The 18,339-nt window shown below is 47.4% G+C and overlaps 4 protein-coding genes across 10 annotated transcripts in view; 3 read left to right on the top strand and 1 right to left on the bottom strand.

Moving 5' to 3' along the window:
- The window catches only part of LOC102936186 (butyrophilin-like protein 2), a 1,677,894-nt gene that overhangs the window by 196,758 nt on the left and 1,462,797 nt on the right, over positions 1-18,339 (top strand).
- LOC114020220 (butyrophilin subfamily 1 member A1) overlaps positions 1-18,339 on the bottom strand; it is a 1,361,724-nt gene that overhangs the window by 104,833 nt on the left and 1,238,552 nt on the right.
- LOC119567716 (butyrophilin subfamily 3 member A3-like) overlaps positions 1-18,339 on the top strand; it is a 122,107-nt gene that overhangs the window by 60,442 nt on the left and 43,326 nt on the right. The gene's annotated exons all lie outside the window — the stretch shown is intronic.
- Positions 1,482-16,903, top strand: LOC122462852 (butyrophilin subfamily 1 member A1-like). The gene is given in 10 exon segments (XM_043528229.1): positions 1,482-1,504; positions 2,592-2,939; positions 4,138-4,419; positions 5,739-5,843; positions 7,325-7,345; positions 7,890-7,910; positions 8,559-8,579; positions 12,486-12,512; positions 15,766-16,254; positions 16,257-16,903. Coding segments are annotated over 9 exon segments (1,293 nt in total). The 5' UTR covers positions 1,482-1,504; positions 2,592-2,677; the 3' UTR covers positions 16,322-16,903.

Raw genomic sequence — 18,339 nt, 5'->3', positions numbered from 1 at the left:
TCATTATAGTATCTGTGTGTGAGGCTGTATGGAATATGGGTGACCATTTATAGTAGCATTGATACCAATATTACAAAATCACAATAAATCTTATACAAGATATGCCACGAGAAGTAATTCTGCTGCTCTACACTGCGTTGATTAGGCCTGAGCTGGAATATTGTGTCCAGTTCTGGGCGCCACATTTCAGAAAAGATATGAAAAATTGGAGAGAGTGCAGAGTAGAGCAACAAGGATGATTAGGGGTCTGGAAAACATGACCTATGAGGGAAGATTGAAAGAACTGGTTTTGTTTAGTCTGGGAAAGAGAAGACTGAGAGGGGACATGTTAACAGTTTTCAAATACCTAAAAGCTTGTTATAAGGAGGAGGGAGAAAAATTGTTCTCCTTAACCTCTGATGATAGGACAAGAAGCAATGGACTTAAATTGCAGCAAGAAAGGTTTAGGCTGGACATTAGGAAAAACTTCCTAACTGTCAGGGTGGTTAGTCACTGGAATCAATTGCCTAGGGAGGTCGTGGAATCTCCATCATTGCAGATTTTTAAGAGCAGGTTAGACAAACACCTGTCAGGGATGGTCTAGGTGGTACTGGTCCTGCCATGAGTGCAGGGGGCTGGACTTGATGACCTCTCAGGTCCCTTCCAGTTCTATGATTCTATGTAAGTATCAGTGGAAAAGGCATGATGTGCTAAATATGATAAGCTTGTTCATAGATATGTATCATCTTTGTATGGTGAGATATAAATATGTGCGGTATATTTGTGTGTCAATCTTGTGCTGTGCATTTGGGTGACACCCGCAGACAGACCAGCATCAGCACTATCCAGCCTGCTTGATGGCCAATCAAAGGCAATCAGCTGTGGAATGAACCATTGAGAGAAGCCCGGGGCTATGAGTCAGCAGGACATGTAGACAAGTATCAGAGAGGTAGCCATGTTAGTCTATATCCACAAAAACAATGAGGAGTCCGGTTGCACCTTAAAGACTAACAGATTTATTTGGGAAAAGCTTATGCCCCAAATAAATCTTAGTTTTTAAGGTGCCACCGGACTCCTCGTTGTTTTTCAGGACATGTAAGGACATGCCTATGGACAGGGGACTCCAAGTACCTTTTCATGCCCATGTGCTGTGAGTTTGTGTTTGGGACAAAGGATGTACACGCCACATGGCAAAGGATATAAAAAGGCAGCTGCATCTTCTTCGTTTTGTCTGCAATCCTGTTTCTCACCTCTGAAGTAACTTCCCTACAAACTGAAGCTTTGAACAAAGGATTGATAGACCCATCCAAGCTCTGGATGTGTTCCAGAGGGACTTTGCAAGCTAGCAAATTCACCAGTGTTGCTAAGAACCTGATATATGGATTCTGAAGTCACTTTCATTCATATATATATATAATGATTGCTTTGACCATTTAGCAACTCTCTTCTCCTTCATTCCTTTTCTTTTCTAATAAAACCTTTAGTTTTAGATACTAAAGGATTGGCTGGCAGCATGGTCTTTTGGGTAAGATTCAAACTAGTATTGATCTGGTAATGTGTCTGGTCCTTTGGGGAATTAAAAGAACATTTTGTAAAGTGAATGGAGTTTTCAGTAATGTCTCACTGTACTGAACCTATTTGCTGATTGGGAGCCAGAGACTGAGATGCAGTGAAGGGGGCTGTGTGATTTCTTTTCTTGATAACCAGTGTGGGGGATCAGGAGCACAGTTTGTGACTGGTTGGTGAATCTAACTATAGTGTAAACCACCAGTTTTGGGAGAAACTGCTCTCCTTTTTGCAGCCTTTCATGACGTTAGCATTTCCACTGTGGGCTGCCCTATGCACCTCAGGTCACGCTGAGCATCCTAGTTGACATGCTTGCATCCTCTGTGACCCAATCCTGTCTCAAACACCAAGGCCAACTGGCCTGAAGCTGAAGTGATTTGGCTCAGTAAGGCCAAGGCACGTGGGTCCCAGAGTTGAAGACCCTTGACTGAAAATGTCCTGGCAGTGACCCCGTCTCACTAAATACAGGTGGAGGGGGGCAAAGGAGGGAAACTCAAGAACCTCAGCTGATCTCAATGAAAATTGTGTCCTCATATGAGGTGAGAGGTGGTGGTCTCCAAAGAAGCTGGGTCCCAAAACATTCGGGTGAAATTCTAGGAGATCTCTGTTGACTTCAGTGGAGTCAGGATTTCATCTTTTCATCCTTCTCATATTAAACCAATGCTGAGAAATCACATCAGAAATATAGTGACGGGTCCGAACAGATCACAGAGCTCAGGTACACAGTGTATATACTCAGGTCATCCTGTCCATTCACGGGGCACTGAAATGGCTCTGTGGCATGTCAAATTAATATATGGGGAGTTACCAGTGACACCTATACGTGACCTGGCCTGTCACTTATTAACGTAACTCTTCCCCTCACCCTTTTCAGTTGTTTCTTATTGTTTCTTATTGCCAAATTTTCAATGTTCAGGCTGGAAATTTGCATACCAGGTGTCTGCCCCAGGCTGAATTTTTGGAAAGTTTGAACCTATTGAATCAGTCATGAATATATTTTATTTTCTCTCTGAGGTTGTTTCTTTTTGCTTTGGTATATTTCACAGCCCAGTTCAGAGTGGTGGGTCCTGGTCACCCTCTCACTGCCATTGTGGGTGAGGCCATTGTGTTACCCTGTCACCTGTCCCCCAGGATGAGCGCGGTGAACATGGAGGTGAGATGGTTCCAATCTGAGTTCACTTCAGTTGTGCACCTGTATCAGCATGGGAAGGATCAGAATGGAGAGCAGATGCCAGACTATCATGGAAGGACGGAGCTTTTGAAAGATGGCATCCTAGATGGGAATGTCTCCTTGCAGATTCTTAATATCAGACGCTCAGATGAAGGACAATACAGCTGTTTTGTTCAAGATGGTCTTTTTTATGAAGAAGCCATATTGGAACTGATGGTAGCAGGTCAGCAGCTCTTGTCTGTGTTATCTCAGCCTGGGCTGCAGTTTTTGTTCTTTTCTACTGCAACAACTGTGACTAGCAACTTGTGAATTATTTTAGCGTAACACAGCGTGACTAGATTTCAGCGCACGACCACATTCAGACCCTTTGGAAATGATGCTGAAAACTTTCCCAACGTTTTATTAAAGACATTTTCAGAATGGTCAAGAGATTTCCTTGCCCAAAAGATGTTCTTGACTGACTCCAAAAGGAGGGAGGGAAAGGAGGGAAAAGACTTCTGGACAAATATGGGCCTGGTTTATACTAGAAAAGTAGGTCAGCTTAACTATGTCACTGAGGGATTTGAAAAATACACCCCCCATGAGTGACATAAATAAGCTGACCTAATTCCCCATGCAGGCAGGGCTGGGTCAACAGAAGAATTCTTCTGTCAACCTAGCTCCTGCCTCTCAGAGAGGGGTATCACCTGTGACACCAGGAGAAGTCCTGCCCTTGGTGTAAGTAGTGTCTACACTGAAGCACCACAGCGGTGAAGCTGCGCTGCTGGAGCCTGTCACGTGTGGACGGCCCCTGGTCTTCCAATTCCTCTGCCGTCATTCTGAGGCCTGGCTAAGGTGGGACTGCCAGGCGTACAGGCCTTCTGACGTGCTCACTACTGGTGGTTATTTAGGGGTGCAGTCAAAATCAGTTGCAGCTGTCTGATTGGCTGAGGCCACATAAAGGTGGGGGCGGGGACAAGTTAAGTATTTACTGTTAGCAGATGAGGCCGAGTGTTTGTCCCCTGCTGCTCTGACACAGGAACCATGGAGCCAGTTAGATTTGTTTATTTATTTATTTATTTAAAAAGAGAACAAACAAATTGTTTCTCGAATATACTAAAATCTGGCTTTTTGAAAAATTCATATCCCACTAGGTATTTAAACAAAGTGGCCAGATTTCCAAAGGTGTTCAATGTTCCACTGCTCTTGGGTAGAGAGGACAATATCTCTCCTTATTCAGTGAAATTATTTTAAATATTTGTTCTCATGTTTTCCTGTGTCCATGCGTATTGGGAATTCAGAAATTCCAGTGTTCATTTATCCCTTCTGTATGAGCAAGTGATCTCGAGTGGGAGTAATGGATCCACAATCTCTCACTCATCCTTTTTTAGCTGTTAAGTTACCCCATTGATTTATCACACATTTATGTAATTTTCCTCTAGGTTTGGGCTCCAATCCTCTCATCTCTGTGGAGAGTCACCAGGATGGAGGGATCCGGATGGTTTGTCAATCGGCTGGTTGGTATCCAGAGCCCAAGGTTCTTTGGAGAGATCTCAGTGGGAAAGAATTACCATCACTCTCTGAAGCAAAATCCCTCAGGGATAGTGGCCTGTTTGAAACAGAAAATTCTATTATTATAAAAGAACGTTCAAACCAGAACCTGTCCTGCTGGATCAGGAACACCGTTCTCAATCAAGAAAAGGAATCAACAGTTTATATAGCAGGTCAGTTACCAGCTAAACCCACACACTGAAATCACCTCCATCAGAAACAAAACAAAACCTAGGAAACAAAGAACTGAAGCATCTGTTGTGCATATTTTACAACCTACCTAAAAACAAAGAAGTTCAGATACTGGAATCTTAACAGGGTCACGACTCAGGCAATCTGATCGCCTTAATTTTGCATATTCAGAGTTATCAGAGTTTTGGGTTTCATGTAAATTTAATCTTAACTCTGATACTCCTGAAACTCTTACTGAAAAAAAATAATTAAAAAAAAAAAGAATGATTTTGGGAAGAAATATTCACCAAACCTTGAAAGAGTTTGTTCCTAAAAACTTAACTTCCCCTCAGTGATTTTTTTTGAATGTAGCAGTTTTTACACCATCGTTTGTTTGCTACCTTTTCAATTAGTGAAATGTCACCAAATGGTGTGGGCTTGTTTCTGTTGACATTCAATAGGACTTGTGCTTATAACTTACTTTGCCTTTGTCTACACACAAAAGCTGCCCTGATTATCTCCTGAGTTCTGATGAAACCCCTTGTCTAAATGCTCTTCTGTCAGTTTCAGAATGTCCTGTTCATTTAGTGTAAGTCAGTTCCTTACTGATTTATACTGAATGGATAAAGGACACTCTTCAGCTGATTTACAGTTTAAGGTTTTGTCAATCAGTTTAGTTAAATTAGGGGAGTCCTATTACATGGTCAGCTGTGGAATCAGTGTAACAATGACTGCATGAGTGTTACACCAATTTCACTAAACCAGGGCACAAATCCTGTGTGGAGAAGGCCTTAGGCATGTTTGAAATGCCCACCCTGGCTAGATGATGTAAATGCTGTAAACACAAGAACAGCAAAAGAAGATGAATCAATTTGTAGCACTTAATGTTTGGATTAATTGCAATTATGATTCATAGAAATAATTGGGGAAATTATCAGTGACTCACCAAAACATTCTAATTACTCTTACAATTTCTGAATGTTGCTGAACAGTGAGGACCAAATTGTTTGCTGGCATAACTCCACTGAAGTCAACGTGGTTTTGTGAGCAGAGAATTTGCCCCTGAACTCAATAAAGCTCTGAATAGCATGAATCAAACCAGGCCTGTTCATTCACTAGTTAATCAGTGCTAAAGCTGTGTTGGTTGGAGTAATTTTTAAAATCAGGTTTTGGTCTTTTGTGCAGCATGGGGGGTCATGTTTTCACTCTTACTTCACCTACGTCCTGCTGGGGACTATTTATGTATTTACGTGCAATAGAAAAAAAATTAGTTTTGTCCCTGCTTCCAAACTAATGCAAATCCTGGGGGTTTATTTTTCAGATTCCTTTTTCCCGAGGGTGAATCCATGGATGGTGGCTCTGAGTGTGATCCTGCTGGTTTTGTTTGGTTTCATTGGCCTCACTATTTATCTATTTAAAATAAAAGGTAAACGTCACAGGGGAACATTTAGTGAAATTAACAAGAAATTTTCTTCTAATAAATGAAAAAAGGGAAGAATGAAATTTTACACTGGGCCAAGCAGGGGAAGCACGGACCTGCCCTGTGCTCCCCGCAGCAGCACAGGGAAGGAAACGTTACTAAGGTTCCCATTTGCTCCTGGAGGCAGTGATCTGCATCAGCCCTTTATAGTCCCAGCATATTTCTCCTCCAGAACTGCCTCAGTTAAGCTGAATGGAGCATTTGGGGAAGGGGTGGAGGTGAAATTGATCCCAAACCTTCTTCACTCCTCCCTTTTTTCTGCTCACTTCCCACCCAGCTGTGCAGTTATTCCCTCCTCAGTCCCCACGGACTTTGGGAATTAGTTAATGTCTTTTTCCCTCTTGTGATAAGTAAATATTTTGGACAGAGTTGGGTCCCCATAAAGATTGTGTGTGATTTTATTTTGGGAGCAGTTGTCTATGATTTCATTTACTGTTGAAAAGAAATTGGAATGAGACAAAGCCTGGCAAATTTCATCCCAATAGTTAATATTAAAAAAATATACACAGTGGAAAAGAGGGGTCTGAATAGACATGAGCTCTGAGCCTTAACCTGAGTTCTGACTATGGTGAGAAACAATAAGTCAGAGGTGGAGAAGGGAAACCTTTTTCTCCTGGTGTTGAGAACATGAAACCCATCAAAGGCTCATGAATTGTGTAATCACTGTGCAACTTTCACAAAATGCAGACAACTGTATAATCAAGGGAAAAATGCTCCTAATAAGAATTTATATTTATTTCTGTTTATTTTTAATGGAACAGGATATAGAAATTTGCAAATGTTGTGCTCTTTCCTCCAACAAGTAAAACTTCTGTAGAAATTTCACTCCTCATAAGGGTATTTCTTTGTTTATTTATGAATTTTTTGGGTGGAGTTTTTTAACCAGAAAAAGATGAAAGCCCAGATACTGCATCATTAACATCAGTTAGATCTTTGCCATTGACTTCAATGAGTGGAGGATTAAGCACTGAATGCACAAGTCATATCATTTAAAAAAATAATGCTGATAATTTGAGGGCCAGAAATTCCAGTCTGCACCACCAGAGCTCCCAGCACAGCCAATGGGAATGTGAGAGATAATACAAGGAAGCAGGATTGGGCTCTAATGGCTAGATTTTTTTAAGGTACATGGTGAGCTAATTCTCACTGAAATCAGTCGGAGTTAGGCTCCTCAATGCCTTGAAAAATCAGACCCTAAATCCATAAGGAATTCAAACCTTTCAGAATTGTAAATCCTTGAAAATAGTCAGTTACTGTTGGACACTGAACTCTAGTGTGGCCACATGGTGAGTAAAACATGAATGAAATGTTTGGTATTTAGAGATCAGGCGTTCATATCGTAAAAACATTCCTTTAAATCTCCATTAAGTGGAAATCTTCTTAAATAACTTGTATTTCCATCTGTTTGCTTTATTTCATTTCTTTAGGGAAACATCTTGGAGAAACCAGTAAATTCAATTTTTCTCCACATAGAACCTTTTCCATTAAGTTGTTTGCTGTTTATTATTTATGATCATAATTATTAAAGAGAGATCAATTTGAGTATCACATGAAATATCAGGGATAATGTATTGATAATTATTCAGTATGTGGGTAAGAGGAAATCAGAAAGAGAATGTTCTTTGAAATGTACTTTCTCTGAGGGTGAAATCCACATGGTGCTGGAGGCACCATGACATGGGGGACCAGGAGGACTCTGTGCCCTCAAATGTCCTCTTGCCTCATCTGACAAGTAAATAATCTGGTCCAATGTGGATCTTGCGTGTAACTATATTGGAGGAGGAGTTCTTCATTTTTTCATTTAATGTTAAAAGGAAATTGGGATGAGATTAAGCCTGATCAATTTCCCTCTCCCTCAGGTAATATGAAAAGTGAGGCACGATGTTCAACTTTCACAAAACTCAGACAACCGTATATCCAAGAGAAAAATGCTCCTAATAATAGTTTATATTTATTTATTTCTGGTTTTTTTGTTTTTGGGGGGTTTTTTAGGCAAACATGATACAGAAATGAATAAGTGTTGTGCCCTTTTCTCCAACAAGGAAAACATCACTAAAAGAATAATGTTGATAATTTTAGGGCCCAATATTACATTCCGTTCACATCTAACGCTCCCAGCAAAGTGAATGGGAACATGTAATATGCAAGGAAGTGGGAATGGGCTCTAAGGGTAGCTTTTTAAAGGTATTTGGACACCTAATGCCAATTGAAATCAGTGGGAGTTAGGAACCTAAATACCTTTAAAAATTTGGCCCTAATTCCCTTGGGAATTAAAAACTTTCAGAACTTTAAGTCCATGCAGATAATCAGTTATTTTTTGACACTTTACTCTAGTGCAGACACAAAATGAGCCCAAACATCTACACCCCAATTTTACAGGCCCCCAGCTTATGTCTTGTGAGGCTAGTTAGCTGACATAGGTCAATTGGGGGTATTCAGTTGCTGTGTAGCCACACCCTATGGGACTTTGCAGGTGCTCCGTGCCCTGCCTGTGGGTTGGAAAGGGACTCTTCTCCGAGGATCTCCGTAGTTTCCCTGCCCATAGCCTGGATCAATGGGTTTGTGAGGGACAGGCTGCATGATGGGAGGCTGGGGCTGATTCCATCCTAGAAGAGATGCACTTAATTAGTGTGTATTTGTTTCTGATTCTTTGTTACCTAGATGATCTTCAAAGAGAACTTGGTAAGTGTTTCTATTTCTCGAATGCAGCCTTTTCCGTGCTGTTGAAACTATCTCTGGATCTATCAATCTCTCACCCTTCTGCTAGGTGGAGTCGGCAGCACCAAGGACTGGGTTCAATGTCAAGGGTTCCTCTTAGCAATACAAAATGGAAAAACCTTGAGACCCCACCCAATAATCTGGGCAAATTTAACTCCTGAGCCTCTTTAAGGCTGTATTGTGGCCCCTTTAAGGCTTATAGCAGCACAGCCGTAGCACTGCAGCTGTCCTGCAATCGGGTCTCCCGTGTAGCTGTTCTATGCCGATCACTCACCAGCATAATTTAACCACCCCCAACGAGCGGCTGTAGCTATATCGGAGGGAGAGTGTCTCCTGCCAACATAGCACTGTCCACACCAGTGCTTTTTTTGGTGAAACTTTTGTCAGTTGGGCGTGCTTTTTTTGTTATGCTATACAAAGCACACAGAATCTTTATAGGGAAGAAGGCAGCACACTGCATTTATTGAGAATACAACAGTTAGCATATGCTTTTCAACAATCTCACACACACACACATACCTGCCAGTTGATGTTTATAGTTACCAGTCCAGAGTCTGGATCAATCTAGTGGCCAGCCAGATTGGTCGCAGAGGGGAGCAGGGCTCTGTCGGTCGTGATCTGATGCTCCTGGAGTGTGGCAAGACGCATCCAAAGTCTCATGGCAAAACACCCTGTTCTTATAGTCTTTTTTCTCTGTTGAAGTCTATGGATTTTGCTGTGTCAGTTTGTGACCAGTTACTTCTTTATTGGTGTATCTTTTGATGTGAACATTCCAATACACCACCAAGAGGGCCATCCTGTATTTAATCACTTGTCATTAGGGGTGCCAGCCATCACCTCACGGTCGTCAATCTGCCCTTTCTTCATTATGGATGTGCCTTGTCGTTAAGTCTCTTCACTCCTTCTTCCCTGACAATCTGGCTATAACAATGGCCTTCACACCTTATCTTTTTCTGATGAGTGCATCCCTCAATCACACAAACAGTCTTTTCATAGAGATCTTTGAGAATACAAACAGTGTCAGTTTATTTTGAATCTCCTTAACATAGACAATACAAGATCCTGTCTCTTACTTACTAAACCTTAAAACAAAGAAATGTATATTTAACTAGAGTGCCTGTCAAGGTTCCTTCCCCACTCTGAACTCTAGGGTACAGATGTGGGGACCTGCATGAAAACCTCCTAAGCTTACTTTTACCAGCTTGGGTTAAAACTTCCTCAAGGAACAAACTATTTTACCTTTTCACCTTGGACTTTCGCTGCCACCACCAAATGTCTAACCAGTATATTACTAGGAAAGAGTCCGTTTGGAAACGTCTTCCCCCCCCCAGTCCTCCCAAACGTTACACCCCCTTTCCTGGGGAAGGTTTGATAAAAATCCTCACCAATTTGCATAGGTGACCACAGACCCAAACCCTTGGATCTTAAGAACAATGAAAAAGCATTCAGTTTCTTAAAAGAAGAATTTTAATAGAAGAAAAAGTAAAAAGAATCACCTCTGTAAAATCAGGATGGTAAATACCTTACAGGGTAATTAGATTCAAAACATAGAGAATCCCTCTCGGCAAAACCTTAAGTTACAAAAAGACACAAAGCAGGAATATCCATTCCATTCAGCACAGCTTCTTTTCTCAGCCATTTAAAGAAATCAGAATCTAACGCATATCTAGCTAGATTACTTACTAAGTTCTAAGACTCCATTCCTGTTCTGTCCCCAGCAAAAGCATCACACAGACAGAGAGAGAGACTTTGTTTCTCCCTCCCACCAGCTTTTGAAAGTATTTTGTCTCCCCATTGGTTATTTTGGTCAGGTGCCAGCGAGGTTATCCTAGCTTCTTAACCCTTTACAAGTGAAAGGGTTTTTCCTCTGGCCAGGAAGGATTTTAAAGGTGTTTACCCTTCCCTTTATATTTATGACAGTGCCTAATTCGTAATACATATAGGAAACCATAGGAGACATTATAACTTATCCAAAAAAAAAAGGGTGACCATAATCAGTCATAAGGATTGTTTTGGTCTGTCCCTGCCTTAACATCAGTACAGACACTGGCAGTCTGTCAAATGCATTCCTACCAATGTCCCAGAGGGTCATTTCTTTCTGTTATTCAAAAAGGGTGGCTGGTAAAATGAAATCAAGACACACATTAATTCTTATAGTACAAATATAAAATCCTGCTCCTACATTTTCACACCCTGACTGACAAAAGTTTTACTGACAAAAGTGCTAGTGTAGACACAGGATAAGAGACAAAACTTCCCACTCACCCCCCCTGATTACAACAAAAGAAAACTTTTATTACAAGGGAAAAGGAACCCAGCATTGTTTTGGGAAAACACCACAGCCATGATTCGAAAGCATGTTACCCTAAGCAAACACCAGTGGGCACAGTACATTGGGCAGTGTCCTTTGCCTCAGTTTCCCACCTTGCCGTGTGAAAATCCGATGAGTGAATGACCTGTAACACGCCACTCCCCTCTCCCGCCGCTGCAGCCCACTCACAGGTGGTTGTTCTTAATCAGCCAAGACCCAGAGTTCAGAGGTGCCCTCACATGGCGTCACCTCCCACCCCTGAAAGGCGTCTGTGTGTGTGTGTGTGTGGTGCTGAGAGGGACATTGAGCAAGGTGTCCGCTGCTGCCTCCACCTCTGCAACTGGCTTGCTGCTGCTGCTCTCGCTGTCACCACTGGCCATAGGTGCCGACAGCCCTGGAGCACCCACAGGGAAAAATTAGCGGGTGCTCTGCACCCACCCACAGCCAAGCTCCCCCCTCCCCGCAGTGCCCACTGGCGGCCCTGCTGACCAACTCTTCCCCCTCCCTCCCAGTGCCTCCCACCTGCCGCAAAACAGCTGTTTCACGGCACTCAGGGTGCTCTGGGAAGGAAGGGGAGGAGCGGGGATGTGACACGCTTGGGGGGGAGGAGGGGAAGAGGCAGGGTGGGGCTGGGGACTTCGGGAAGGGGGTGGAATGAGGTGGGGTGGGGGCGGAGCAGGGGCCTCTGTAGCCTCCTACCTGGACGGTTCACAAACAGCCTCCACTGGGGCTGGATTCTTTAATTGATTTGCAGATTAAAACCAAGGCCTTAAACGGGCATCAGAAGGGGACTGGGAGCCAGTGAAGGGACTGGAACATGGGCCTGATGGGTTCACTGTGCCCTAAGCCCTGGAGAAGGCCGGCAGCTGCATTCGGTACCAGCTGGAGCCTTCACACTCAGCTGTGGATTCAGTGATCGACAGTAACCCAGCCTGGCGGTGGCAGAGGCAGGGATCGCTGGCCAGACTCTTGCCCCCAAGAAGATGTAAAGTTTCCTAGGGCAGATTGGTGGGTAGCGATCGATTTATTGGGGGTTGATTTATCCCATCTAGTGTAGACGCGACACATTAATCCCCAAGCGCTCTCCTGTCAACTCCGGTTCTCCACCGCCGCGAGAGGCGCAAGCGGAGTCGACGGGGGAGCGGCAGCGATCGACTCTCCACCGTGAGGACACTGAAGTAAGTCGACCTGAATACGTCGACTTCAGCTATGCTATTCCCATAGCTGAAGTTGCGCATCTTAGGTCGATCTCCTCCCCCCCCCCCCCCCGCCCCCACCCCTCCACAGTGTAGACCTGGGCCTAGTGAGCTGGGATGTTTAGACACTGATGCTACCTGGTCACCTAGTCTTTGCACCTCGACTTTGGTGAATGGGGGCTGTACAAATTCAATGAAATGAAGGACAGAGTCTCATCTAGTTCTTCAAAATGTGTCCCTGCTTCTCAATCACTTTGCTCTTGCTCGGGTTCAGCTTAAGCCAGCTACTCTTCATCCCAGAGCCCTGGTGTTCCTGCATTCGCTCAGCTGAGTTCTCATCCCTCTCTCTGTGTTTGGTTTCAGACTGGAGAAGAAACATCGTCTGCCCAGGTAACTACAGCTCCTATTGCATCGATATCCAAAGCTTCCCTGCCCTGAGACTTCCAGTCCCTCTTTCTCATACAGTTAACATTTTACACTAGCTCTTTGGGCAGGGATGGCTCTGTACTAAGGTGAAAAGACTCAAAGGTTTGTGTGGCCAACGTTGTCATTTTGGGTACCTAAGGAGTTTTTGTGCCCACTGGAAGCTCAGAGGATTCTCAGCGAGATGCTGTTAGAGTCCCTGATGGGGCTGGAGGCTCAGGGCAGGAGGGGTGGACAAAGGGCTGGGCCAGGGTCAGGTTAATGTCTAGGCTGCTCATTTCAATTTTCAGAAGCCCGAACAGGGTTCCATGTGCCCAGACTCTAGCTGCCACTCTAGCCATGGCACCGGTACATGGCAGCCAGCAGGGCTTAGCACAGTCACTGCACACAGACCCCCATAGATCACACACAGAGATACCGAGACCCCATCACACACTGACTGCAACCCCCCGAACACACGGCAGGATCCAAGCTGCATGAGAAGCCAGTCAGGGCACAGAGGGAGCCAGTGTGCGCTCTGGAATTCCTTGGGGAAGATGGGGCAGGAGAGGAGTGGTCTGGGGAGGGGTGAGGTTAGGGAGTGGGAGAGGAATAGAGGGCTGCCCAGGGGATTTCGGGAGTGGTCCCTGTGAGGAATGATTCTTCTGCCAGGGGCCACAGCTGAGGTTGGCTAGTCAAGTCCAGTGAAGACTGTGAGGCGGTTCAGAGGGACCTCTCCCCTCCCCGCCCAAGCTGTGTGAAAGGGAAACCTGGTGGGATATGAAGTGCCCTGGTGATAAATGAACATATCATGGAGGGAAAAAATTGAGCAACTCGTTCATATTACAGGGTTTGAAAATAAGGGCATCAGCAGCTCAGGGCTTGGCTACACTGGCAGCTGTAGAGCGTTTTGGGTTAAACCAGCCTTCGGAGAGCGCAGTACGGGAAGCGCCGCAGTCTGTCCACACTGAGAGCTGACAGCGCAGGGGCGTAGCCACATTGGCAGCGGCATTGGGAGCGGTGCATTATGGGCAGCTATCCCAGCATTCAAGTGGCTGCAGCGTGCTTTTCAAATGGGCGTGGGGTGGAGTGTGTTGTGTGTATGTGGGGGGAGAGCGAGTGGGTTTTTGGGGTGCTGAGAGTGTGTCAGCACGCTGTCTGTAAGTTCAGACCCCCGCCTCTCTCTCCGTCACTCAAAGCAAACAGTAGCTGTTTCTCCGAGCTGATAAGCAGCCGGCTCCGAAATGGAGCTTCGAAAGGGCCACTTCCGCATTCCTGCCGGAGTTCTCAACAAAGACAAGAGCGGTCACTTCAGTTACTGGGATGATGGGACGTTTCGGGAGGGCAATCAGAGCACTGTAACATTACTCCTCATCCACACTGACGCTGCAGAGTCTCACCCAATACGCAGCAAACCTTATCCCTGCCGGGGAGGTGGAGGACCAGCCGCGCTCTAGCCAGGCAGTCGGAGCGCTCTACGTGCCTTGCCAGTGTGGACGGGGAGTGAGGGAGAGCGTTCTGGGGGCTCTATTGCGCTATAACGTGCGAGTGTAGCCAAGGCCTCAGTAATGCAACCTGGAATTCACTGTGGCCAGCTTGACAAAACCCTCTGCTCATTGCGCAGCTCTGGGGAAAAGGTCAAACAAAATATGAGAATCCATAAAAGTGGGATGGTGAACAACATGGAGATATTATACAGCCGTTATAGAAATCAGTGTTTTGCCCTCATCGGGAGTACTGTGTTGGGTAATTCTCACCCCACCTCAGAAAGGGTACTGAAGAAGAAAAGAGGGCTCAGAGAAAGGCAATGAGAATCAGCACGAGGAGAGATTGAAAAAACGGGGGATTTTTACCTTTAAAAGAGAGGAGCAAGAGGGGACATGATACAAGTACAGAATATTGCACAACCCCCCTGAACAGAAGATGATTTAGGTTGAAATGTCAAACAGTTGGTAGTTAGGAAATGCCAGTTTTATGCTGGCCTGTACGCCCTTAATTCTCACCCCTTGTGCATCCATCCTGGGCAGTGAAAGAATGAGGCAGGGGTCCTGTGGCAAAAACAGTGTGTGATCATGTAATTGGAGATTGTATCATAAAACACACACATGGGACACCGGCTAATGGGCCAACCCCAGGGACACAATATGTTGCCAGAGAACAGCAGGGTAGCGGGAGTGGAGAAAGGAGCTTTACAGGCAATAACAGCAGAGGTGAAAGGAAGCCGATATGCCCTGGTATGGCCCTACTGGCAAGCCGCAGCGGTGAGTTATATGGGCTCGTGGCTCCAGCAATATTGAGGGCCCGGCTCCACCAATGTTCGGGGCCAGGTCTCCCCCTGGCCCCACCTCCCACCCCGCCTCCCGTACCCCCTCCGAGTGTCCCCCGTTCCCCCCTTGTTGCCCCCCTTGCACCTCCCTGGGCCCCAGAGCAGAATGTCTCTGTCTCTCCCCTGCAGCTCCTTGCTACCTCCCTGCATCATCTGCTGCCGAAGGGTCCTAGTGCCCCCATTTCACTAGTGGCAGGGCAGGCTGCCCTTCCCCTGCCCTTCCTGCTCAGACCCTTTCATTTCCCGGCTGGACCCTCCACCAGCACAGGCCCTCCCTGCCCGCAGTCACCGCTCCTGCCCCATGCTGGGCAAGGGCTGAGTGAGTGAGGGGTGTGTGTGTCTGTTAATATGTGTCTGCTGAGTTAGTCCGGTCTTTGCCAGAGTCAGACGGGAAGATGAACCTCATGCTCCTTCTCCCCCAGCATTCCCCTTGCTCTCACGTAGGCTGAGGGTGCAGGGATGAGAGGCATCTATTCTCTCCCCATAGCAATGCTCTCTCTCATCTGGGAATGTGGGGTTTAAGATGGGAAACTGCAGGGAGAGGTGAGGCGTGTCAGTGAGCACTGAGGAGAGGGAGCTCAGTTTCTCACCACTCCGTGGGGCCCCCCATGACACCTGGGTCTCTAGTCCCCTCCCTGGAGAGATGTGGAGCAAGACAGGAAAGAGCCTGAGTCCCAGACCTGGCTCAAGTGACCCTTTGGCTGCACGGCTGGCCCATCTCTGCCAGGGGCGTGACTCTCCCCTGCACTGTGCTGACATCTCAGAGCTGCTCCCCATTCAGAGCTGACGGGTAAATCCTGGAGGAAGGAGATTCCCTGCGTCACTCCCCAGCTGGGGCAGATTCTGTCACTGACGCCATCAAACCCTCCCCCAGGGCCGAGCTCTGCCCCTCACGCTCCGATTCTCTCTCCCCAGCGAATGTGACTCTGGATCCAGACACGGCTCATCCCAAACTCGTCCTGTCTGAGGGTGGGAAAAGTGTGAGATGTGGAGAGACGCGGCAGCGACTGCCCGACACCCATGAGCGATTTGACTATTGGGAATGTGTGCTGGGCTGTGAGGGATTCACCGCGGGGAGACATTGCTGGGAGGTGGAGGTGGGGGCTGGGCGATACTGGGCTGTGGGGGTGGCCAGAGAGTCTGTGGGGAGGAAGAGAGGGATCAGCCGTAGCTCTGAGGGGGGGATCTGGGCTGTGGAGCGGTGGGAGGATCAGTTCCAGGCTCTCACCTCCCCTGAGACCCCCCTGAGCCGGCGCCGGGCCCCCAGCAGGATCTGGGTTTGTCTGGATTGTGGCCGGGGGCAGGTGACATTTATCGATGCTGGTGACGAGGCCCCGATCTTCACTTTCCCGCCGGGCTCCGTCCCTGGGGAGAGAATCCGCCCCTGGCTCTGGGTGTGGGGGGGATCCCGGCTCCGCCTGCGTCCCTGAGACCCACAGCAGAGCGGGGGGCTGGAAATCAGCCTCTCTAGCCTCACGGACCCCAGCTCTATGACCTTGGAGGACTCCCATCGAACCCAGCCCCTGGCCCCTCATCTCTATGGCCCATGGAAGCTCCTCTCCCTCCCTCCCTGCAGCCCCAGGCATGGGAGGGGGAGGGGGAGGAACCCCTGGGGCTGCAGGAGCGGCAGAGGGCCCTGAGGGGCAGAGGCGGGGGCTGGGCAGGAGGCAGAACTAACAGCCGGGCTGGGGACAGGCAGAGGTGGAGGAGGCAGGGACCCAGCATGAATCAATCTGGGTTTTGGGAGAAGCTGGAAGCTCTGCAGCAGCTGGGAGCATTTTGTGCAGATCTGTGGGATTAGATCTCGCTGGGGCAGCAAGAGGGGAAGGCAGAAAATCAGGGGAAAGAAGGGAGCAGCCAAGGGGGATGATCTGTGGGAGGGAGGGGAGGAGAGTGGGAAAGACACAGGAAAATAAACAGGGATCACAAGTGAGGGCTAGAAAAATGCTGAGTAGAGAAGGAGAGTATGAAAGAAAAGGGAGAAGGAAAGGGAACCTGAGAGGGACAGAGGGATTTATGATGTGTTACTGAAAGTGAGACTGTGACTCATTAATTCCTGGGCATTGGTGCTATTTTAGTGCCATTAAGCAAACTGCTCTGAGTAGCTGTGGATCTCCTTACACTATGCTGTGGTCATTAAACTCTGTCTTAGCTCCTTTTACTTTCCTGCTTTCCACCTACTTACTGTAAAATAAAAATACTACAAACAATTCTTCTTGTTTCCTTCATCTTAATGTCCCAGCTGTAATTGTTGTGGGCAGCTCAAGAACGTGAGGTCCAACCTCAGGGCAGTTACAAAGCAGGGCACAAACCCCCCACTGGTTGTCTGTTCTGTATTTTGATTTCACTCACCAGGTATCAACCATGAAGCCCTCAAGCACTAAAACAGCCTTAACAGGGGCAGTGGGTGAAGCTTCCCCTGCGGGAGGCTAGTTCCCTGTCCCACCTCTTGCACCCACATCCCAGCCCCCACCCACAGGCCCTGCCCAGCCACCACCATTCGCTGCATCACTCTCCTGCCCGTGTGAGGGCAGCGTTGATAAGGGATGCGGCAAGGGGGGAGGGCTCTTGACGGGGAGGAGGGGTGAGGAGGGATCCGGCGAGCAGGTGGGGGTCTTGCGGGTAGGCGATGGGTGAGAGGAGGGACATGGCAATGTGGGGGTCTCACGGGGCAGTGGAGTAGAGGAGGGACATAATGAGTGAGGTATGGGGGGTCTCATGGGCAAGGGGATGGAGGAGAGGAGGGACACAGTGAGTGATGGGTAGAGGCATCTCACGGGTAGGGGGGTGGATGAGAGGAGGGACAGGGTGCGCTGCGCGGTCTTGCGGGGAGGGTGGAGGAGAGGAGGGACCCAGTGACCCGCGGGCTGGGAGATCTTGCAGGGGTTGGGGGATGAGGAGGGATGGGGCAAGTGGCAGTTGGGGGGGGATTTTGCTGGGGGGTGAAGGAAAGGAGGGACATGGAGAGCGGTGGGGAAGGATCTCGCAGGGGACGGGGTGGAGGTGAGGAGGCACACAGCGAGCAGCGGGCGGGCGTTTCACAGGGGTGGGGAGTGAGGAAGGATGTGGCGGGGGGGGTGTCTCTCGAGGGTGAGGAGGGATGTGGCAGACAGGACCCTCTGAATGAGACACCCATGTGGAAAGTTGGGGGTAGTTAATTCAGATAGGAAAGCAAGACGTGATATGGATAGTATCAGAAACCATGACTGGTGACTAAACCTGATGGCTAAATCTGACAGGGGGCTGTTTTTCACACAACCCCTGGCAAAGAGCTATGAAAATTTTGGGGGCTGGGGAACCAAGATTGGAGGGGCACCTGCCCACAGCAAACGATGCCCCTTTTTGGAAGGGAAAAAAAGTAAACTTGTGAGAATGAAGGACAGCGAAGGCTTTGAAATAGGGTTGCCACCACTGAGGTACAAAAAATCAGGACGTCCTCAGGCCATAAGCCTGGCAGTATTTACTGATCACCTTACACATGTCCCAGGA

Source organism: Chelonia mydas, chromosome 14, assembly GCF_015237465.2.
Source record: "Chelonia mydas isolate rCheMyd1 chromosome 14, rCheMyd1.pri.v2, whole genome shotgun sequence".
NCBI classification, from domain to species: Eukaryota; Metazoa; Chordata; order Testudines; family Cheloniidae; genus Chelonia; species Chelonia mydas.
Note: the sequence above shows the minus strand (reverse complement) of the source record. Positions and strands in the feature narration are given on the sequence as shown.